Here is a 24,497-nt window from a genome sequence, read left to right as displayed (position 1 = left end):
AGCCTCCCCAGTAGCTGGGACTACAGGCACGCGCCACCATGCCCAGCTAATTTTTCTATTTTTAGTAGAGACGGGGTCTTGCTCTTGCTCAGGCTGGTCTCGAACTCCTGAGCTCAAGCGATCCTCCCGCCTCGGCCTCCCAGAGTGTTAGACTTGTAGTTCCTTTATTTTGCCTACGACTACCCTGATTCCTCAAGCACCCCTCCTGGCTGGGAAGGGTGGTGGAAACTTTAGTGTAACCCTGTGACTTTAGTCCAGTGTGATAATGAAAATAGTGTCGTTAGGGATGGGGGGGCAGTGTCTCAGCTGTTGCCTCCCCCTCCCTCTGGTTCTGCCCAACAGAGCATCTGGGTGTAGAAGGGAGAGGGGTGGCCTCATCCAGGGGTGACATTCAAAATATTTAACAGCTGATTGGGCACAGGCCAGACCAGGCGGAGTGGCTGCTGACCGCCAACTCTGGCACAGCCCCTCTGATGCAGACTGTGCTGCCAGCGCGGCAAGGTGACCTGGCGGTGGCGGAGTGAAGGGGACAGGCCGTTTGTACTGGAGCAGTGGCCCCTGGCACCTCTGGGCTCCGCAGCATTTCTTATCACGGCTGCTGCCGGCCCTGCTGGCATGTGCGGGTGGAGTTGGCACCTGCTGCGGGCTGGTCACTCTGACTTGGCCGGGCACAGACGCTCTCCCTGCTCTACTTGACCTTGACCCCGCTGTCCCCGGCGCTGTGGCCCGTCTCAGGCTCTGCCACGCTCGCGCGGGCCCCCCAGCCTCGCTGCCTGGGGGCTGCAGGTCGCCTGCCCTTGCGTGGTGGGCGCCGTGACAGTGCGTGTGACGCTCGACTCAGGCACATGCGGGAACACGGGGACTGAGGATAGCCCAGAAAGCCAAAGCTCTGCCCCTCCACACCCCTACCCCTGTGCTCACCCCTGCTAATCCGTGCTGCGCTGCAGAATTCATCTCACCTGGCTGCCATCCCGGCCGGGCAATGACTGTGTCAGGTAATTCCCTCCAGGAACCCAAACACGAGTCAGAGCAAAGCCCCCTGCCCTGGCTGGCACCCTTGGGCCCCGCTGCCCCCACAGAACCTCCCGCCCAGCTGACACCGCTCAAGGGGTGAGGGGACAAATGCAGCCCTGGGAAGAATGACGTGGTCCGAACACCAGCACCTCTATCATTGCCTGGGAGCTTGTTAGAGAAATGCAGAGTCTGAGGCCCCCCCGGCCCTTCGGAATCAGAATCTGCAGCTTAACAAGGTCCCCAGGAGGTTGTGTGGACATTAAAGTTTGAGACGAGCTAGCCCAGAAGAACCCTGGTTCTCTCCCTGTCCTAGCCACAAACCCCGGGCTGCGGGATGTGAGCGTCTCACTTCCTCTTCCTGGCGTGGTTTTCTTTGCACATGTTGTGATGATCCGAGAGCTTTTCAAAAATACTGTTGCCCGTGTCCCTCCTTCTCACGGCCCCTCCCCAGTCTGATTTAACTGCTCTGAGGGGGACGCAGGTGCTGGCGGTTTTCCAGCCAAGCACCCTCAGTGTCTGCCATGGCAGCCGGGGTTGAGGGCCACTGTTCTAGGCCAGCTGCCCTCAAACTTCACTGCTTGTTAGAATCATCTGGAGCTTTAAAAAAATCCAGATGCCCAGGCTGCACCCCAGGCTAATGAAGTCAAAATCTCTAGGGCGGGCATTGGTATTTTTTAAGGCTCCCCGGGTTATTCTAATGGCAGCCACAAGTGAGAACCAGGGTTCTTCTGGGCTAGCTCGTCTCAAACTTTAATGTCCACACAACCTCCTGGGGACCTTGTTAAGCTGCAGATTCTGATTCCGAAGGGCCGGGGGGGCCTCAGACTCTGCATTTCTCTAACAAGCTCCCAGGCAATGATAGAGGTGCTGGTGTTCGGACCACGTCATTCTTCCCAGGACTGCATTTGTCCTCTCACCCCTTGAACTACCAGGATTCAAGGAGAGAGACACTAGCTCATGGCTAAGTGGAAGTATTCCAAAAATATCGTACCTACTGCATATGGCAACAGACAGCATGCTAGGAGACCCTAGGTTTGCGTTCCCAAAGTCAGCCACAGCCCTCCATTCTTCCTGTTAGGGAAGGCCAAACCACGCGATGTTCCAAGCTCGCTTGCAGCAGCACACCCATGTGAGACATTTCCGCAGGATGGGATCGTAGCCAGCAGTGCCCGCCGAAGCCTTCGCTCCCCTACTAAAAAGCCCAAGTGTCAGCAGAAGGAGAAATTGTTTGCCTCTTCCTGCTGAGCCCTGGAAGTGACAGCACCCGTCCGTGACTCTGAGGAGACAGGCGTGAGGATGAAGGCCCGTATAGCCAGGATTGCCAAAGAAAACACGAGGATTTCACATCAACGACTAGTAGTGTTTTAGTCTAAGTGTCGTGCTCGCCCTCCGTGTTATGGTCACTCCCAGAAATGGATACCCACCCCCCCAAACTGTGTTCAGATGTTGAGACTGCTGATGCCACATGCAACCAGAGGCGTGCAACTCGAATCCCGAGGCTCTCCGGGGAGTGCAGGGCGGCTCCCGCAGGTCTAATACTCGCCAGAGAAGGCAGGGCGGGCGGACTGCGGGGTGGTTGAAGGGGCTGAGGCTTGCATGCTTTGAACCTCCGGCTGGCACTGGAGGAGGGAGCCACCCCGCTTTCTTGGTGTCTTGCCCAGGTGTGGGGCAAAAGGGAGAGGGGAGCGTTGAGCTTGAAAGCTCTCGGCGTGTCAGGGATGGAGTCAGACTCTATTACCGCAGGTATGTTACAGAGATGGCACGGGACATGCTTACACTAAAATCGATTCGTTGTTTATCTGAAAGTCAAATTTAGCTGGGCGTCCTATGTTTTTATTTGCTAAATCTGGCAACCCTATGCACGAAGGATTATAGAAAGCTAGAAAGAGCCTGGGTCCCTCCTAGCGTTGATTCTGAAGTGCCCACTTCCAGACTTGTTATATGGGATCCATAAATTCCTGTTTGCTTGAGCCATCATCAGTCAGATGCTCAATTACCTAGAGCCAAGCCCATCCCTAAATGACATAGCTCTGCTGACTCCTATGGTGGCAGCTATTGCTCACTATACCTCTACTTAAAAATCTCACCAAACGTTTCATTGTGCTGATGGTGCTTGTCGCGATGGCTATTGCCAATGCCAAGGACAGCAGGATCCAAATCCGGCCTTGCTGCTTCCTAAGTTCTTCACCAACTCATGCCTCCTCAGTAAAATGGGGATGATAACCCTGTCTCACAGACGTGTTAGAATTCAATAAGATTGCATATATGAAATATACACAGTGTCATAGTACTCAATAAGTCGTAGCTAATATTTACTTATTTATTCAAATTAGTCAAATTGCTCCTAGTAAAATTGTATGGACTGAATGTTTGTGTCCTCTTCCTACCAAATTGATATGTGGAAGCCCTAACACTCAATGTGATGATATTTGAGATGGAGCCTTTGGGAGGTGATTAGGATTATATAAGGCCCTGAGGGTGGAGTCCTCATGATGGGATTAGTGCCCTCTAAGAAAAGATACCAGGAAGCGTGCTCACTCCCTGTCTCGCTCCCTCTCCCCCATGTGAGACCAAGAAGGTGGCCATCTGCAAGCCAGGAAGGGAGCCCTCACCAGAACCTGACCTTGCGACACCCCGATGCTGCCCTTCCAGCCTCCAGTACTGCGAGAAATAAATTTCCATTGTTTAAACCACCCAGCCTATGGCACTGTGTTATGGCAGCTCATGCTAATATAAAAATATTCTATTTCAATTGTCATGCAAACATTTCAGGTGTATTAACAATGACATTGTAAAATTACCTGTGTTTTTCAAGAAAGTGTAGCGATGATCGTTGTTGGGGGAAAGAGGGAGTAGATTATATACCTTATTTCAAAGATGGTTGAACTCTAAGAAATTGAGAGCAACCACAACCACAGAATGTCTATACTATATTTCAGCTCTTTTTTTTTTAACAACTCTGAAATTGGGATGTGACCTATCGTAGGTGATTTCTTAGATTAGATCTGTGGTTTTCAACCCTAGCTGCGTATTCAAATCATCTGGGGAGATTTTTAACAAATATTGCTGCCTTGACCCCACCTCAGGTGTTCTAGTTAATCGGTCTGGGTGAATCACGAGGCGTGGTAGTTTTTAAAACCCTCTGCAGGTGAAGGGAACGTTGCGGCCAGAGCCAGAAATCATTGCACTAGAAAAATACTTTACAGACGTATAGATACGTTTATTCTGGGTCGAGGCTTCTTGTGAGGTTTATTAGAAAGTGGAACACAGGGAGACAGATATTCCATCAATGCTTGGTGACAACGGGCTTTTCAACAGGCCATCCCGCGTTAACTTGTCATGTGCACTAGCTAGGCTCCCTGCTAGTTCGCTGACACACAGGGTTAAAAGCAGTTGTGTCAGCCACCGGGATAACTACGGAGTCCAGGCTAAGGACAGCAGAGGAAATGCAGGGCTGTGGTGCACAGAGCCAGGGGCCCAGCGGGGAGCTGGCAACTTCTCCTCACTTGATTTCAGCAATACCCGGTCTCTGGAGCAAAATACTAAAGGTGCTGACAAACTGGTGGAATCCCACACTGTATATCTCACCAGGGGGCCATGCCGCATGCAGAATTCCATGCAGCCTCAGGAAAGAGCCAGAGCTTCAAATATTTTACAAGGGGATTTGTTATCGTGTGGAGTCCGCTGGTTGAGGACAGAAGGGAAAGTCAGGTGAGTTTAATTCTGCCTGAAATCAGCCTTATGTTCTTGTCTGGTAACAAAATTGAATATGTTTCTATTTAGCTGCATATTTTGCATCTCACCCTTTGTGTTCTCATTCATGATTATGAAGTCACCTTTCGAGGCACTAGGCACACAGATGTGTTCGATGGAAGTGGTTACTCCTCACTCTGTTGGACTGTGAGTTGTTCAGACCCTGTGAAAGCAGATCGTGTGTTCACACTGTGGGTACCTGCTTCCCCCAGCCCCTGCCACTCCACACTGCACAGCAAAGCAAATATTACTAGTATAACACTTGATCTCGTTGGACCAGTTCCTCCACACTTTTTATTTTTCCTTTTAGCTGCAGGCTAATCTTCAATCAGCAGGTGCCTCTCCTTAAGAAGTGGAGTTGTGTGTAACCCGAATTGCATTGAGTTCCTTAAGTCTGTCTGATTCCAAACCAGTTTGGTTCCCACAGTGAGGCGTCATTATCAATCCAGCAGCCTCTCTCTGCTGAGTGTCTGCTTCAGTATTTGCTGAAAAGACCAAATCGCTGTGTTACCTAAGTTTATATCCTGTGATCCTAAAAGCACATTTCAAAACTGGCAGAAAGCCTTGTCTTTTCTTGTGCATGCAAGACTACTCAGAAGGAATTAGGTTGAAGTAAGGTACCAACGGTAAATAAAGCCACATTGCATTCTACCCATAGGAATTTATTTTCTGTGTCTTCCAAGCCTTGCCCGTTCTAACCCAGCTTTATAGTTCCATGGGTTAAGGAGAAGGGAGGCCTCTTTTATTGAGGTACGATTTTATTTAAAACCCTTTTGGTGATACGATGCGATATTAGTAGTGACAAGGCGAACACAGAGTGACAGAGAGGCCTTCTGAGTGGGAGAGGGTGTTTTGCGCAATCTGTTTTACTGGGTTGAAGCTATGGGACGTCCTTGAGTTTATTTTCTGGATGTTTAACTCGGGGAATAGCCACATATCATTACCCAGGATCCATCCTAGGGGCGATCCAGAGGCTTTCTCCACAGAGACTAAGGAGTGTCGACTGACTGAGCATCACTGCTTGGACCCTGTATTGGTTTCTGTGGAGGCTGGGCACTATAGGAGGCACTGGCAAAGCAGTCCACAAGCTGTGCAGCCGGCTGGGTTCCCTGCTGTTTACCGACAGTCAGGAGTTACCGGCTGGATCCCAGAAGCCAGAACGTGCCAGGAAATTCTGGGAAGAAGGTGATCAGAGTACACGTCCCTTGTCTCCAAAACCAGCCTTGCCTAAGCGCTTCCCCCAGATAGCCGGGGAGCTGCTGGGGCCTCCAGGTGGCTGGGTGTGAAGGAGACCTCACTGTGCTCCAGCGAGCGTCCCTGTCCCCGCGGAGAACACTGGCGTGAGACCCGTCTCCTGGAGGCTGACCAAGGGCCGGTGGCTGGTGGGAATGTTCTGGAGCAGACGGTAACGCGGCAGCTCCTGGGAAGAGCTTGGCCTGCAGAGACTTGGGGACACGCTCTTCCCGCCCCCGCCACTCCCACGGCAGTTCTCCATACAAGTCAAAGTTTCCTCCTGTCTCCCTAAACTAATGGCATTTATAGCGGTTCCGTTTTCCCTCAGGAAGAAAGGTTTCTCATGACTCGTAACTGAAGGGGGAAAAGAGGGGTTCAGGTAGCCAGTGCTCTCAAAATTTCTGTGTTTTTGCAACCAATGAAAGCTTTTAATGGGAAAATGTTGCTCATTTGTTCAGGTAAAATTTTAAGCATCTTTGTAACCTAAGCTTACCTCCTGGAGGTTTCTTTTAAGCCACCGCAGCGTGCGGAAATGTCAGGTACACACAAGCACGGCTTGCTGGGCAACGGTCGTTTGTCCTAAGCCAGCTGCGAGAGTGTTGTTCTTCTGCACAGCAAACTCCACCAAGCCCCCCGAAATATGTCTACATTCCATGCATTGAGCGGTTTGGGGTGTTGGGAGGCTTGGAGGTTGGGCCTCATCCTGGCCCTAACTGTCTGATAAGAAATAGCATGTTTCTTCATTTGTAAAATGGTGGGAGTCGGGCACAGGGCAGGAAGAGGTCTCTTGCATTTCTGTGACTTGGAAACAACTGAGGGAGTTGTTCTCAAACACAAGTTCAAATCAAAACAGGGAAAGCTGTGGTTCCACGGGGCTAGAGGGAAATTCACTGGGGGCTTGTAAAGCATGGTGCCAAATATTTTTATGATACTTTTTAAAATTACTGAACTAAGGGGAGATATTATTATACTGACTGCTTTGAGTTCCTATCTTGTTGAGTAAAATTACTAAAGGATGAGACAGTTTCTTTTGTTCTGGTGCCAAATCAGTTACATGGGAGACAGTTTTGTGGAGAGCTTCCTTCTAAAGAAAAATTTCAATTTCAAGGGAAAGGAAACAGCAAAATTAATGTCAGAGTTTGCAGATTTTTTCAGACTTTGAAACTTTTAAATCTCAAAACAAAATGGGAATATTTTTGCGAGTGCACGTGCTTAACTTCTATAAACTAAAAATTGAACTCAAAAGCATAATTAAACAGCTTTATTGCAAATGAAAAATATAAAGAAACATTAAAATTTGTCAGCTTTCTAAAATGAACAGTATTTGTAAACATTTGAAACATATAAAATTTTGTGAACAGTTTACCCAAAAGTATTTGAGAACATTTCACATACATTCATAAATTATTTTTCCACCAAGTTTTGTTGGAAGGTGAAAATTAGCATTTAGTTTTTTCTGGTTTTATTAAGAAAAATATTTTTGTTGGAATAATTTTGTATTGGTGTTGAGATAGTATAATGATAGAATTCACTTTCACCTGGATTATTGAAAAGGAGCCTAATATGACAGAAATAGAGAAAAGCTGAAGAATGTGTGAAAACTGGCACTCAATGATTCTTATTTGTCTAGTAATAAGATTGTAAGAATTAAAATGTTGATTCAAAGAGACCTACATTTTATTAAATGCCTATTATATATCAGACATGATACAAGGTACTTTCCATGTATTTGATGCAATACTTTTAAAAACAGGTGTTTATTTCATGCTGCTAAATATAAACAGTTTTATAAACATTCTCCAATCTGAACAATAAAATCATTCACCATTGACCTAAGAATAAAATTGTAAGTCAAAAAATCAAACGAAATTGTTATCTTTACAGAAGAAAAGCTCTCCATTTGTCCTGTGTAAGCACAAGTTTGTAATCCTTAAAGACATGTGTACAGATAGTCACATAATAAATCTTAAGATATCTATGTGATAACAAAGTACCTAAAAAAATACATATATATATACACACACATAAATGACTGCTTAAGACTAACATAGCTAGTCTGAATATAAGGATCCAGCATTTTATTCTTCCTTACACAATACCTTCCTGTTTGGGAAAAATAATTTTTAGTGTTAGATTTGCAATGGCAATTTGTTTTTTTAATGCATGTGCCCACCAGTAATTTTTATATAGAGAATTTTTCAAATATTGTTTATCAACATACTTCAACTCATTAATCTTTCTCAGTCTTCCTCCTGGGCATATATGTCAACACTAGTTCATTTTCCAATCCAGGGTACACATTGATCCTTCTCCCTCCCTCCTGGGCACAATATACCAAGGGCAAAGCTTTGTAACAGGTGACACTTAAGAAATGTGTGAAACTTAAATTCATTAGAGCAGAAAACCACCACAGCCTTAGGTTGGATGTCAAGAAAAATGCCATTAATTCCGTACCAGGAAGGTGTTCTAGAGAAACTAATAGAGTTCTCAATACTAAAAAGAAAAACATTAAAAGAATTTCTACAATTTTTAAGCGTTACCTTTTCAGAAGATACTTTTCCTATAAACTTGTGTTCATAGCTTATATATCTGATATACAAGTAAAGTGAAACAGCAATCAACGGAGTAAACATGTATTAGACCTGAGGTATAAACCCATGGATCTCCCATGCATTATTAATTTTCAAAAATTTACAATGCACTGAATTGCACTCAACACTAAACTATGCTAGGCTGTGCACAGAAGCTCATGCCCGTAATCCCAGCACTTTGAGAGGCTGAAGCGGGAGGATTGCTTGAGCCTGGGCAATGTAGCAAGACCCCATCTCTACAAAAAAATTTTAAACAATTAGCTGGGCATGGTGGTGTGTGCCTATAGTCCTAGTTACTTGGGAGGCTAAGGCAGTAGGATTGTTCGAGCCCACAAGTTTGGGCTGTAGTGACCAGTAATCACGCTGCCCAGCGTGGGTGACAGAGTGAGAACCTGTATTAGAAAACAAAACCAACCCAGTAAAATATTCTGAAAGAGACTACAAGGCACTGTAGGGCTTTGCAGCCATCTCAGGTTGTCACTGTGAACATCAGTTATAGTTCAGTAGAACTGGGCAAATGCTGACGTCAGTTTAATAGATTTCTGGATAATAGGGTTTACTGTTATTACCTTGGGTAGTCCTGAGCTAGCTTAGAAACTAAAAACTAAAAACATTTGATGTTACAGCAGAAAAAAATCTAGTCAACCTGAAAGTTTTTTTTTTTTTTTAAATGACAACTTTTTGGTTAGGATTTTTGGTTTTTGGAAACATAAATTTAGTCTAGAAATAAGATAGCCAGTTTATTTTTTATAAAATCAATAAGTGATAGGAAATCTGCCCATAAACATTAAAGACCACCGAAAATGTTATTCCTGCAATGCATTTGAAATGAGATTGGAAAATTTTATGAAGGTTTTAAAGTGCCAAAGGTATTTTCCTATTGTAGCCCCTGGTCCTAATATTTTGTTTTCCAGGAAGTTAACTCTCTATGTTCCTAAAACGCTTATCAATAAAGCTGTATGAAAAACAAGATGAAATTTAACAGAAAAAAACAATCTACCACTGTGGTAGGATATAGCTATTTTTAAAGGTAACTAAAGGTTAATAAGTAATTTTCTTAATAAGGGTGAAAATACCAAATTTTTAGAGAACTATAATTTTATTCAGATTTTTCACAAAGATTTTTCTCATTTCCAGTCTGCAGAAAACCTATGCTTTAGTGGGTTTAAAAACTCCCTTTAAAACAGTTGAGAATAAATTAATATAATCCTGAAACAATATAGCAATTATTTTATAAAAATCTCTACATTGACAAGAAAAATGACCTTTGGGATAATAGTAAAAGAAAGGAACAATATGAATACAAGTACCTCCAAAGCTGAATTTATTTGGACTTCTCCAGAAACTCCATTTTGTCTTATGTCATCCAGGTCTGAGTTAAACGAACCTGAGAACACAATCATTTGTGTGTTTGTGAAAAGGAAAAAAAAATTGTTTCCTTTACCTGAGGTCCAAAGCGTTTTTCTCCTTCCTCCATTCTCCCTTTTTTAATTGGTAATAAACTCCTATGCTATGTCAATAAATTGCAGTTCATAAGCTCTTCATGGGTAGGTGTGTCTCGTGTATTCTGGCCCACTAAGGAATAGATTTCCAAAGCAGGCCTGTTTTTTTCTTCAACACTTTACCCCTTAGTTATCTAGTTTTAAAAGAAGGAAGCTGTGGAAGGGAGGATAAAGCACCAGTGATCTCACTTCCCAGTTCTAATAATTTGAAATTATGACTCAGAGAATGGTGACTGATAGTCTGCTTATCAGAACACTGTTAACCTTATCTATGTCTATGAATTACCATGAGTCTAAGAACAGCCACCAAAGAAATGAAGAGCCACATGGCAGAGTCAAATATATTGTGGCCAGAAGAAAGATTATTCTGAGACACACATAACTCTTTGACTTTTGGGGGGGTTAGGGAATATTTCAAAGTTTGCAGAAATGACAAGAAGCAGATGTCTTCTAGAGGACAATCAAAACTTGATTTTCAAATTTGATGGCCACAATGAAGGCATTTTTACTTGGCCTCACAATCTAAATTATTAGCCAGAACTTTAAAAATGCTAACTTCCCTAGCAGTTCTTCCATAAAGCAAGTATTCTTTCTCCTCTCCGAGTGTCTCGTATTGGTTAAAGTTCAGGGTTTCTAGAGACTTTGATCATCAGTTCTGCTAAACAAGGTAATGTCATCATTGTTTCCGGGGGTTGAACACTCCATGTTCTCTAGTAAAACGTAATTGTTCTCATTGCCATTCCGAGAGAGGACTTCTTTCTTAGCTGTGGCTGTCAGCTCGCTCCAGGTAATGTCAGTATTTTTGAAAGCATGGAGAAGGAAGATGCCATTGATAATAGTGAAGAACCCACTCAGGGTTCCAATGATGTCTCCAGCGTCCATACTGTACCACTCTTGGAACAAGATGGCGGAGCAGGTCACGACCATGGATGTGAAGAACACGTAGTAGATGGGGGTCACGAGAGACGTATTGAAGGTGTCCAGTGCCTTGTTGAGATAGTTAATCTGCGTAGTCACTGAAAGCACAAGAACAGCCAGCAAAACAAAGACCAGGGGATGCTTGTAAACCGGCTTCCATTCCAATAGTTCCTTAATGGCAATCCCCAGGCCTTTGACAGAAGAAACTGAAAATGCTCCAATCAAAGAACAGATTGAAATGTAGACCAATATATTGGTCTCTCCTTTCTTGGGAGCCACAATCAAAATCAGCACCAAGGAGATCACAATTACGATCACAGCAAAGGAAATAAATCCTGTTAGGAAGAGAAAAGAATCAGACTTCAGAAAATGCTAACAGGATCATGCCTTTCTGCAATCTTGTTAGTCATGAGTTTAAGAGCAGAGGTGTTTTAGAGATGGAAGTGATAGTAAATTAAAAGCAACAACATTCTATTGTATAGTTCTCAATGTTTTACTTTCACAATCATTTGAATCTCACCAATAACACTACGAGGTAGGGCAAGTGTTGTTGGATCAACATTTTATTTTCAGAGGCACAGAGTAGCAAAGACTTGGGTTTGAATATAAGTCTTTTCCCTCTACAATCCCCATCTTTCCCTTTCATTATGTAGAGGGGAAGCGTGAACATAAAAATAAGCTCTGTCATCTTTTTAGGAGACTTGTAATACTCCATCAAACCTGACTGTGTCTCACAACCCACAGCTAGGCTTGTAGGAAGCCTATTATAATATTATCACAAATATCATTTGATGAGGAGAGAAAGTAGAACAGAATTTCTTTAAGTTCAATCACAGACCTGGGCCTCTCAATTTCATTTCCATTTCATGCAAAGACGTGACTTCCTCTTCCTGCGGGGCATGGATGACCATCACAGTTGACCCCAATATACTTAATATGCAGCCAATTTTCCCATGAATGTTCAAGTGCTCATTTAAAAAATAAGAAGACAGTATTGCACTGTTGGGAGAGAAAAAAATAAAATCACTGTGGTTCAATTACCTTTTGACCTCATGGCAGCTCAGAAGTCCCACCGTGGCACGTGACACCTTGTATCCCAGTGAGCGGACTTGAATATGCCGTGTGACACCTGGATTAGTCTGAAACTCAGCACTAACCGTCACTCAAATCTGCTTCATTGCTTTTATATCTGAAGAGCTTTGCTAGACATTCTATGTCCCTGTAATCTTCCCACGACCTTCCAAGAGGTCTCTCTCAATCCATTTTCAAGTCCCCCACCTTCTCCTTTAAAGCTAAGCAAAATGGAAGATCTTTTACATCTTACAGGCATGATACATTTAGAGTACATGTGCCCACAGAAGTTTCAAAGAAAGATATCTTCCTAGAAAGGAATTTCTCTGCTAAGGGCTAATATTTAGCTAGTTCACACCACTAGAACCATATAGATGGTCAAAATATCGAAATACTTCCTTAGCACCTGCTACTGGCCTGATATTTCCACCTATCCTATGTTCCTAATGCTTCTACTGCCGTGGCCTTGGGAAGCTACAGGTTGGCACTGCCATGGACGCCAGAGTATACCATCCTGCTGCTCCACCAGTAGGCCGGCTCTGGCTCCCACACACCAGCCTCCTTCCTCTAATGGCCTGGTGTTCCCAGGAGCACAGTATCAATGTCTGCTCCCAAGAAGATGATCGATTACCAGGTGCCTTCCTAGAGTTGCCCTCATGTGGCCACTTGTAGCACTGCAGCCTCGGTGAAAATACTCCTACTACTCATTGCATAGATGAGTGTTTACGTGCTTAACGTGTATTACTCATTTAGTTCTCACAACAATCCTACAAAGAAAATAAAGAGAAATGGGTAGGCCCAATCATAAGCTTTATACTAGAGGTTGATAATGAATGGACAAGAAAAAGACAAAAAAAAAAACAAAAACAAAATGGCAGCTTAGCATAAAAGAGTTCATGGGCTCATTGAACACATTTGTTTGGGATCACAATAAAGACTGAGTCAGAAAAAAATCATTGAACACATTTGTTTGGGATCATAATAAAGACAGGCTCAGAAGAAAATGCAATAGGAAAATTATTCCTGTGTCCAGAACTAAAAGAAACCACTGGGTCTCCAAACAGAAGTACCCAGCAGACAATGCAAGAATTTTAGTGAGAGTTGAAATTTAACCTAAGCACTATGCTTTTTAAAGTCCTCTGATAACTATGGTCATTAAACACTGTGACAATACACAAAGTTAAAAGGACTTTGGCAATTTGTTCAGGTGAGAGATAAAAATCTGCTAGGTGTCATTGAATCATCCCAAATATAACACACAATTACTTTATATTAGCAGGAAACCAAGCTCACTCTGTCATAGGTTTTCTAAATAATAATAATATGACAATCTATTTCCCATTTCTACTGCTATTGATTTTGTAGTCTTCTCAAGTTAGTTTTGTGATTTGTTTTTTAGACAAGAAAAAAATATTGTTCCCATTTTACAAATGAGGAAACTGAGGTTAAGTAACTTGTCCAAAGCTTCTTAGGAATCTCAGAAATGATTTGGGGTCTTCTCAGAGCCCAGGCTGGTCTAGATTTTTGTTGTTGTTGTTGTTTTGAGGTATACTTAGCAGTATGTTTCTTATGGTTTAAGTTTACTTTGGTATTAAAATACCTACAGAATCCATGCGTGTTATCTCACACGTACCTTATGAGAACACTCAGCGCACCCAGGGGGGTGACCAAGGTGGCGGGTGCGAAAGCATACGCAGCGAAATTCACAGCCTCTCCTGCCCCCACTAGAAAGCAAGCAGAAGTATGGATATAAAAGTTAGACTTATCTGTAAGAAGAGAAAAACAAATGACCCTTGCAAAAGCAGTGGACTTTTATCCAAAAGACAATGAAATATCTAGCTAAAAGGAATGCTGTAACTTATTTTATGGAGGGTAGGAGAAAATTGGAATGCAGATAAACTGTAATTCCTGGTGAGACAAACTCAGCTAATACGAGCAGTGGTGACAGATGAATATACATTTTAAATGACTTTCAATAGAGATTTCAGTTATTTCAGTACTGAAAATATATTTGGGCACACGGATGAAATCTAGTAGAGGTAGCTTTGTAGTAAGCAGAGAATTATTCCATTTGCTCAAGAATACCTACTGCTTTGCAAATTAGCATCGACAACCAAAACCAACTTGTAAAATTAGAATTCTTCGTAGAGATCTGGTGTCTAGGTAGGGGACAGCCAGAAATGCCTACTACGGGCCCATGAGGTCAGGCATCTCTGAATTGCAGATGATCTACAGGCGAGGAACAGTATTTCAGTAGCTTAAGGAGATCCAAGCAGCTGTTTTAAAGTCATAATGAGGCGCTGCTCCTGAATGTAGTCTTTTTCTTATCTGAGGAACTCTAGCCTTCCATGAGATAGATGGATGCAGATAACTTCCAGAGTGAGGGAAATCCTTCCAAGAGCTGCGCTCTTGTACTGGGGCCAAATTATCCTCACAGATCACAACTGGACACTTAGCCACAGAATGTGGTATTTTCATACTGGCAAACTACACCGAGCAAACGCTTATTGTAGGCAGATAAAGGAACACCAGTATACTTTCTCCCTTTCTCTGGCTGCTACGCTACATCCCCCCAGATCTGCAGGAGTCACCGGCATTATGAAAACATCAGAAAGCAAATCTAAACTTACAGAACAATTTGGAAACTGCTGTCATAAAAAGAGTCATGGTGGTTTTCTTAGAATATTATGCTCTCCTTGAATACTTTATATTATTTATATTTTTATCTTCATAGATATCTTTCCAGGAAAACACTGACTTCATAATTAAAGTACCATTTGATTGCCACTTACCTAATCTCTAATGTATGCTTGAAAAATTCCCCATAATCTATTTATCATTTTCCAAGCAAACACTATTGTCAGCATTAAGAACTTACTTGACAGTAATCCTGCCCACCAGAGCCATTCCTTCAGATAAGAATGTCCACCATGTCCTAGGAAAATATCAAAAATAAAAATTAAGTTCTAAACTGGAGGAAGCATGTTTGAAGAATTGACTTTGAGGAAAGGTACTGGATTACGGTTGGAAAAATCAAGTCAGTATATCTAAAGTCTTTTTAGTTTATTTGCTTGGTCATTTCCAAAGATCTTCTAAAGCTTTTTATTATGTCACTAGGTTCACCTTTGATTTCTACAGAAAGTTTTTTTTTATTTGGAGGAAATTTAATCATCAGCTTCACTGTGCTTATGTCAATCAGAGGTATGGAAATAGACTATTACAAACTCTAAATACATTTTTTCAGCCATGGTTAAAATTAAAGACAGAAAATCATAAATCATAAATTACATTGGTACCTAATGAGGATCATAAGGGGAAGAAGACGGTTGACATAAGAGATTTTGAGATTTTTGGATTTGTCAGAGAATAAGGAGCATCCAGCAGATGGACTCTACCTTTACCTTGGCATGATGAAACTGAGTTTCTATATAGTCTACTGGAAAGCACAAAAAGCTCTCCTAAGGTATTCAAGGAGTTATATTTCCACTACTGTAATCTGTGACCTTGAGTCATCGCTATATGTTTGCTATAGAAAATAAAATTTTCTCATCGATTTTAATATACTTAATCCCCTGAATTTCACCCAGATTATTTTGCTATAGTTAAACTAGACAGGATATATAAGCTGTGAAGATTATTTTGCAAAGTAGTTAACTATGTTTATTTAGGATTTTTTCCTTACAAAATTTGCAAATAACTAAATTGGAATCATATTACAATACTTGACTTTATTACTGTATAGTGGGTATCCCTTTGGGTACTAGCAAAACAATATTTACCTACATATGTTTATTGGCCATTTGCATCTCTTATTCTGTGAGTTTCTTGTTTCTATGCTTTGCCTATTTTCTGTTGGGGTACTAATCTTTTTCTTATTGACTGCAGTCACTCTTTACATATTATGGAACTTAACTACCCTTTAGCATATATTTTATCATTTCCCCCAATGTATCATTTATGTTTTAGTTTCAGTTGTTTCCATATAGGATTTTATTTTTTTTTTTTTGGTGAATCCAATCTCTTCCTTTATATAAAATATATTCTTCCTTTACCTTTATGCTTAGAAAAGTCTTCTTTTAGGTTTTTATAAAAATTATTTTATTTTAAATTTAACTCTAAACTATCTGAAACTTATTTTGCTGAATGGTATTAAGTAGAACTTTCACATTTTTCTTCTTCAATTTTTTCTAATTGTCTCAATACTTTCAATTGAATAACTCATCCTCTCTCCACTGGTTTGAAATGTCACTTTTAAAAATCATATATTAAATTGTTATATGTACTTGGGTCCACTTGATTAATATAAGTTTTAAATTATCTTTTGTCTGCTTCAATGCCAGTATCAAATTGTCTTAATTAATACAGCAATATAGTATGTTTTATTTTATGATAGTGTAAATCATCCCTCAATAGTACTCTTTTATAAAATTGTTTGCACAATTTATAGTCACTTATTTTTCCATATGGACCTTAGAAAAATATTTAGGTCTTACGATATTATACTTGATAAAAATAGAAAATTCCTGGTTCATGAAGGATAGTCAAAGAGAGCTACTCAGCATCTGAAATGTCACCATAAATGGTAGCCTAATTCTGTTGTTTTCCATTTATTGATTTAACACATTTATTGGGTGTCAAACACAGGGAAGGTCCCTGTTCTTGTGAACCTACTATCAATAAACAAGTAAACCTGTTGGCAACAAGTAAATATAATAAAAAATGTACAAATACAAATTGTTCTCGATTCAGTGAAGAAAACTGTGAGTGCAAGGATAGGAAATAACGGGGGATGGATCAGGAGACCTGCCCAGAGAGGATGGGCCCTTCTGGGACGATGATGCTCAAACTGAAGTCAGGATGAGTCAGCCGAACGAAGGGCAGGGAGAGGAGAGTTCCAGGCAAAGGGAAAAGACCTTGGGGTAGGAAAGAACTAGGCCTATTCCAGGAATGAGAGAAAAGTAGGTGAATGGAGGAAAGTACAAGAGGAAGGTGGAGAGGTAGCAGGGGACAGTCTATCTATGCAGGAGGTCTGAGACTGTGAGAGGTGCAGCCGGCTCCGTCAAGGAGGCTGAGGCTAAGATAGAGACAGTAAATTATTATTAGTGTAGCATCATGGACTTTCATTAGGATTACTTCTGCAGTTAGAAACTTGAATGCTCTAGATGCATGTGTTACTTACCAGCTCTAGTAAAGCCCTTTTCGGCCAGTTGCAAGAGGCCCTTCTTTTTCAGTATGAAGCTGGAGCCAATAAAAATACTGGAACTTACTGCCAGTACTAAGCCCACATAAAGACTGTATTTGTTTTCTGCATTTGTTGAAATGCTCAAGTTGGTAGTGCTGGAATCCAGGCCAGTGTAGAGGACAGGGGAAGCCAGCAGCTGGGACACATTTGTGATCTCACACCATGCCTGGGAGGAGTTCGGACAGACCAGAGACAGCACATAGCCTGGAACAAAGGAAAGAGGGAAATGTCAAGAATGAATGGGAGACGTATGCATCCTTACACACTTTCTGCTGGAAACAGAGCCTTGAGTGGACGGTACTGAAACGCTGTATTATTGTGTGCAGAGAAATGCCTCACAGGTGGGCCACAGGCCTGTAAGACATTTTCAGTTTGGCTTGCACAGGTTCCTGAAAATGATTTTAAATCGTTTAGTTGTCATCATTTAAAAATGAGAGATTTCACATGAGGGCCTGGATTCCTCTTCTAAGTTGGAAGATCTAGCAATACTTGGGTCTTTGTTCCAGCAAAACAGCAACCTGCTAGAGCAGCAAGGCACTCTTTAGACCTGGCTTGTGCTCAGCAATTCATCACAGTCACACACGTCCACTTCGCTCCTTCGCGCTATCAGCCTGTCTCCCGGAAAGCAGGGTTCAGCAGGCCTGAGTGTAGGAAGAGGGCACAGCAACCTCGTAGGTCTAGAAATCACCAGAGTACGGGAAACCCAGCCAACCTACTGGTGGGATATGAATTGTGCATTGCAGAAAATATCTTTTAAAGTGAGTTTAGTTTTCTGTATCACTTTCCCTGAAGAAAATTATTTTGCAGGTCTACTGATCTACCTTCTCCTAAATAAAACTGATAGAAAAATGAATTAAATATCCATAGGCTTCAAAGAATAAGATTCAAATATAAGCATGTAAAGCACTCAACCAGACCCATTATTTTAAGTGCTTTGGAATTTTGAGGCTAAACACAAAATGAAACCATTTTATGCTACATGAGAAATTTTTACAATTTGTTCTCCACTTGAAAAGCTACCAACAAGCTGACATTATGATAACATGTTCTGTCTTTTCATCTTTTCCATTTTAAAAAGGCAAATATGAATTGCCCTAAACAAAAAAAGTAAAGGAAAATTAATCAGATACAATTTGAGAATTCAATTAAAAAACTGGTTTTACATTTTAAAAATCTTAAGGCATGTGAACAAAGAGCAGTTTGACTAAATGTTGTCTTAGCAACAAAATTTCCATAAGTGGATCTATATATACCTGACAAAGCATTATGAAGCCATCTGAATTTTACCACAAAGTTAAGAAACAACCACAAAGTTCATATCTGGAAAATAACAAAATAACTGAATTCAAGGTTTTCATGACTATTTCATTTATCTCTGTAATTTGAAAATGAACCAACTTTGTTTCAGAGATATAGAATAAATTTTGAGTCAAACTTCTAAATATTCCAAGGAGAATTCTATTACTTCAGGGATTTCGTATCATACCGGGGAATTTTCAGGCAGGCTGTTTTAATAAGAACTACTCCAAATTATCAAGCAAGCTAGTCCTTAGGAATCTGGTTCCAAACATTGTTCATCTCATCTAAGCCCCAAGAATGGGAAGTGATTGTGTATATTTCTGTTAGTAAGAATTTTGATTACATTCACTCCCGAGAAAACATCTGACCTGATTTTCCAGTGAATTCCATGGCTGCATTCATGTCATTTACTACGCAGTTAACATAACCATTCCAAAACTTCATCTCTGAAATCAGCGTGGGTGGCTCTCATTCCAGCGAAACAATATTCCTTCTAAGCTGTTGACATAGCAAAATGCTTCCGACTTTTGCGGGGTGGGGGGGTGGCAGAGGGTGAAAAGGGAGTGCGAATAATCTCCGTTGCGTTTTGCAGGTTCTCATTGTAGGGGGGGCATGAATGCTGCAAGTTTTATGGCAGGAAAATAATAAAAGTCTTATATGGCTACTGACCTTAGAACTTAAATTGTTTTATGTTTTGGGAACCTGTTTGACAGAGGCAGGGAGGGCAGGAATGGTGGCTTAGTGGGTAAGGAGTGGCCTAGAGAAGGCGAGAGATGGTGCAGGAGACGGGCGTGTGGGCAGGGACTTGGAAGTGTTTTAGAAGAATCAAAGATATCTCAAATCGGAGTTGGCTTCTCAAGAGCCAGGTAAGCAGAATAATTACCCAGGGAATGTAATCCAGGCTTTATTCAACATAGAAAGAAAAAAATGTATTATATTAATCATTTTTCATTTTAACAGACACTACCAATAGCCCTCTAAAGGGACTGTACCAATTTATACTCCTGTCAGCAGGGAACATTTATTACTACTTTGATGTTGTTATTAATTGTTCTAAATATTGAATAATGAATATTTAGGAAATACATGTCAGTTACAAAGAAAAATAATTGAATATACACCAAGGTGTCAACCACCTAGTTGAAGAAATAAAATATCACCCTTCAGAGGTAACAACTATCCTGATTTTCTTTTTATCATTCCTTTGATTTAAAAACACAATTTTCTCTACGTGATTATATCTTTATGTAATAGTTTAGCTTTGTGGGTTTTTTTTGCCTTTCATAAAAATGTGATCATACAGAATGTATTCTTTGGTGACCTGCTTTTGAGGTTTATCCATGTTGATGCACGTGGCTGCAGGGTTTGTGTTTTCTTACTCTTCTATAGAATTCCACTGTATGACTATTCCACAACTAATTTTTCTGTTTTATAGTTGGTGGACATTTAGGTAATTTGCAGTGTTTTTGCTCCTACAAAGAGTACCTCTAATGTTCTCATGTTATGTCAAACTATATGAAATTGATGATATTTGAAAATTTTTGACCCTACAAAAATAATAGTTTTATACAGTTCAACTTAATACTTTTCTTCTATGTACAGGTATAATAGTTTACACACACACCTTTAAAATTTAAAAACAGCTAAATATTCTATAGATTATATACCTTTTTCTACCTTAAGCTCTACTACTATCTATAATCATGGGCAAGTCGAGAAATCACTCTTGGTTTCAGTTTCCTCCTCTGTAAAATAAGGGTGTTTGACTCAATGATTCTAAAGTTTGATCATAATATATCTTTGTTCCCAAAGTTGCTCGAAATCCTGGTGGCTCATAAATATTGCTGATGGGCCAGTTCTAAACTCATAGGCACTAATAACTGGAAGACATTTTAAAGAAACTGATGCCAAGATATTAAGTGACACTGATCAAAGTTATGTAACTGCCAAAACTAAGGCCAACTAACCCAATTCCCAGGCCAGTATTCTTTCTATTGCAGAAAAGTAAAAACATAAAGTACAAGTAAAGACAGTTGAAAAATATTATGAATGTTTATACAAAGGTTAAATGCTTTAAATAATTTGTCTGCTATTTGCCTATAGAGAATAATAATTCAAATTGTGCAGTTTATTACATGGAATAGAATATCTGGTTTCTAGAAGTCAGTGATTGCCAAGGTTCTTCCCCTGACGTCGGGGTGGAAGTGACTTGGTGGCCAACAGAACATCAACAAAGCTGACATAAGGATAGACTTCAAATATGCTTATGTGGTTGGGTTTATACTCTTGTGATTCTCTGCAATTCCCCGAGGAGCTGCTGCCCCTTCAGTCTGAGCCATAGAATGAAAATACATGGAGCGGTTCTGAGCTCATCCCACATGAAGGAGCCAAGACCAGGTGGACATGTAGTCTGAAGCAGAAAGATAACCCAGCTGAACCCTGTCTAAATCAGTCACTCCTCAGCTGTCTATAGACACCTAAGCAATACATAATACACCTGCCTATTCGTATTAGCATAGGAACTGAATGGGATCTCTTTATGTCCACTGCAATTTATTCTCCAAACACCAGCCAGTGTGAATCAGATTGTATCACTCCTCTTTCATTTCAATGATAACAAAACCTCAACTTCTAACTAACCCTGAACTTTAAAGCTATACATGCTCTGAAACTGGCTCATCTCTGACGTCACGTTGCATCGTGCACCTCTAAAACAACACTAGTTGTCCTTTCATTCATTCTTTCAACAAATATTTGAGTGTCTGCTGTCAGGCATTTTCTAGAAGCTAGGGATACAAACAATGCAACAACATTCCTGCCCTCTTATATTCTAGTCAGGGGAAGGGAAATAAACAAATGCACAAATAACAATATAGTATATTAACAGTGCCATGAAAAGCAGCAAAAACAGCATCAAGGAATATTTTCAAACAAGATTAAATGGAAAAGGCTTGCTGCTAGCCATAAAAGCAAAAACCCTGCGGAGGGAATGTGCTTGAGGGGTGCAAGGAACTGTGAAGGTTGTGGTGACAGAAGGGAGATGGTATGAGATGTGGTTAAAGAGTAGCTCGGGCAAGATCAGCTAAAATGAGCCTTTGGAAAAGTAGATCTGATTTTATCATTCCTCCTTCCAAAATTCTACAAGGGCTTCCCTTTGCATTCAGGAAAAATCCAAAATCCCCACCAAGGTCTACAAGGCCCTGTGGAACCTTGCCTCTAGCTATCTGTTTAATCTCATTCCTTGCTATTGCTATTTCTTCTGTTCCTTTCATAGACTATGTTCCTTCTCACTTAAAGCTTTTTTTTTAAAAAAAGTAGCTGTTACTTAGCCTGTTACAGAGTGCTGGCTGGCCTAGCTAGCTCCTCGTTCAAATGTCCCCTCCTTTGAGAGGCCTTCCCTACCTTCCCAACTGAAAGGGGCATTTCTGTCATAGCCCCCACTTAATACTCTCAATCAAATAAACAACCTTGTACAGCTTACTTAATGGTTTTATAACAAACTTCATATGTGTTTAAAAAAATTTTTTTAGATAATCTTGGTTTAGAAGGTCTTGTGAAACATCCATGGTTTTCAAAGTCAAAACCAAGTACGGAATTCATTTGTACTTCATGGAAGTTCAGTTGGAATGTTCTATCCTCAGACCTCGTGACGGACTCCTTGTCATTTGAGTCTCAGCTAGAATATCAGTTTCTCTAACGGGACTCCTTTGAGTACCCAATCTAGCTTCCCCAATACTCTCAATACATTATCCATGACACTTGCCACTATTGTGATGACCTTTTAAATTTGTTCCTTGCATATTATTTGCCATCCGGACAGTAAACATGAGAGCCGGCACCTAGTCCTAGAGTCTAGGACCAGACTGTCTTGCAAATACCTCTATCCTAGCACTTAGGCTAGTGGTTGGCACCTGGGACTCTTGTTATTTGAATGAATAAATGAAAAATTGAACTTTTGTTTACCCCATGTCAGGCTCTGAACTGTGTGCCTCAAATGCAATCCCACCTGCACCTCACACACAACTGTAAACTGTAGGAATTATTCCCATGTTATAGATGAAGAAAGGCTTAAGGAGGCTAAGTTACAACTGAGAAGACTGTCTGATGCCAAAGTCCAATCTCTTTCCACTACTGATAATGTGGAGTCTGATTTCTAAGTCTTTCTCACCAGCTTTCCACACAATTTCCAGTTGATCACAGGTATTGAGCCTTGAGCTTGACTATGTCTTGTTGGAACTAAATGCATGAGCAAAGCAGGAAAAATATCCAGAAGTTCAAACAAGCGGGTGTGATTCACACACCCTCCTTCCTTATAGATCCTTGGGTAAACAAGGGTGAGTGTGTTAGTAACAGTGTGACTTAGTGGTTTAGAAATTATTTAGAAAAAAGGGCACATAACCTATCTAGGATATAATTCCTAGATACAGCTGCCTTAAAAAAAATCTGTTTGTGAACAGTTTTTGAATTGTTCAGGCATTTCCTCTTTTTTGTGTCCCTTCTCTCCCTTGCCAGCATAGTTTTGACAAGGTCACTGATTTTTTACTCTCTCCATCAGGGAATGAACTGGAGGAGCCAAGAGGAGAGAGAACCGCAGAAGTTGCCAGCAACTTTGTAAAGATTAGATAGTTCTTACCGTGCCGCTCATTGTCCGCCTCTTTACATTATCAGGTAAATTAAAAGTCTGCTTTCCTCGTGATCATTTCCATTGACACAGCCCCTGTCCCGCTTTGTCCCGCTCACACGCGCCTTCTGGTTGACTGCAGGGACCCTTCGCGTCGCGCACGCCGGGCGACAGGCGAGGGTGGTGCTGAAATCCCAGCCGGGCGCAGCGACAGCCCCGTCCCCCGTTCCCTCTCCCCCGCGGCGACCGCCGTGAGCAGCCTGGAAGCGACTGCGCCGGTGGCTGGAGACGTTCCCGCCTCCGAGGACGGAGAGAGACGCGGGCGGCCCGGACGTGTCGCGCCCGCCGTCGCGGAGCCAGCGCAGGTCCCCGCACACCCTCTGCCACCGGGTGGCGTCGGCGGCGGCGCGCTCCGGGGTGAGACTGAGTCACAGGAAACGTCCCGTCTCGCGGGCCCGGGGGTCGGGTGGTCCCGCGGCATCCGGAACGTCCCGGTCCCACACCGAGCGCGCCGCGATCGCGCGGAACTTGCACTCGGCCGCCCAGACCCCGCGGCGGTCCCGGCTGCCTCGTCGGACTCGAGAATTCCCGGGGCCCGGGACGTCCTGGGCGCCCGTAAGTCCCTGGTGACAGACAGGCCGACCCGCTGCAGGGGTCGTCGCAAGCGCGATGCGCCGAGCGTGGGTTTTAGCCGTGCCGAGTCCCCGCGAGTGCCCGGCACCGCCCCCCCCGCCCCGTCCCTGCGCCTCCCAGTCGCCGGGTCCCTGGGCCCGGGCAGACACTCACCTTCCCGGCAGGGCTCCCCGGGCGGCAGCCTCACCTGCGCCCCCATGGCCCGGACCCGGCTCCCGGGCTCACCCGCCCGGGCAGCGCCTCCCCCGGCACCTGCGCTCAGGCGGCGCCGCGGGGCCCCCGATTGGAGCGCCCTGGCCCCGCCCCCGGCAGCCTCAGCCAATGGGGGCGGCTGGGCGTGGTCTCCGCGCGAGCCACGCCCCCCGCCCCCGCCCCGGGCTTGGGCGCGACTCTCGGCGCTGCGGGGCTTCGGCCCCGAGCGTGGCTCGGTGACTGCGGGGACCCGCTGCCCTGCGGAAACACGGACGCGCCCCGCACGGCGGCGGCGGCGCTCGGAGCGCGGGGGAGTACGGGCGACGCCAGGGGATGCGGCGGGGCGGGGGCTGTGCTGAGCCCCGCGCTGGCTCTTGCGGGTCGGAGGGGCCCGCGGGGACTCGGGCCCACCGGTGTGTGCGGAAGCG

General features: G+C 42.8%; 1 protein-coding gene across 1 annotated transcript; it reads right to left on the bottom strand.

Moving 5' to 3' along the window:
* Positions 1-9,898: 9,898 nt before the first annotated feature.
* On the bottom strand, positions 9,899-24,145 carry NIPAL1 (NIPA like domain containing 1). Its single transcript, XM_045532967.1, has 6 exons — positions 24,031-24,145; positions 17,262-17,528; positions 14,961-15,017; positions 13,716-13,806; positions 11,850-12,010; positions 9,899-11,346 (listed from the first exon to the last, which is right to left on the bottom strand). Exons 1-6 carry the CDS (start codon positions 24,074-24,076, stop codon positions 10,727-10,729), a joined length of 1,242 nt encoding a protein of 413 aa, XP_045388923.1. The 5' UTR covers positions 24,077-24,145; the 3' UTR covers positions 9,899-10,726.
* Between the last annotated feature and the right edge of the window lie 352 nt (positions 24,146-24,497).

Source organism: Lemur catta, chromosome 19 (genome assembly GCF_020740605.2).
Source record: "Lemur catta isolate mLemCat1 chromosome 19, mLemCat1.pri, whole genome shotgun sequence".
In the NCBI taxonomy this organism is placed as follows: Eukaryota; Metazoa; Chordata; class Mammalia; order Primates; family Lemuridae; genus Lemur; species Lemur catta.
The sequence above is the reverse complement of the archived record's forward strand: the minus strand, read 5'-3'. Positions and strand labels throughout refer to the sequence as shown.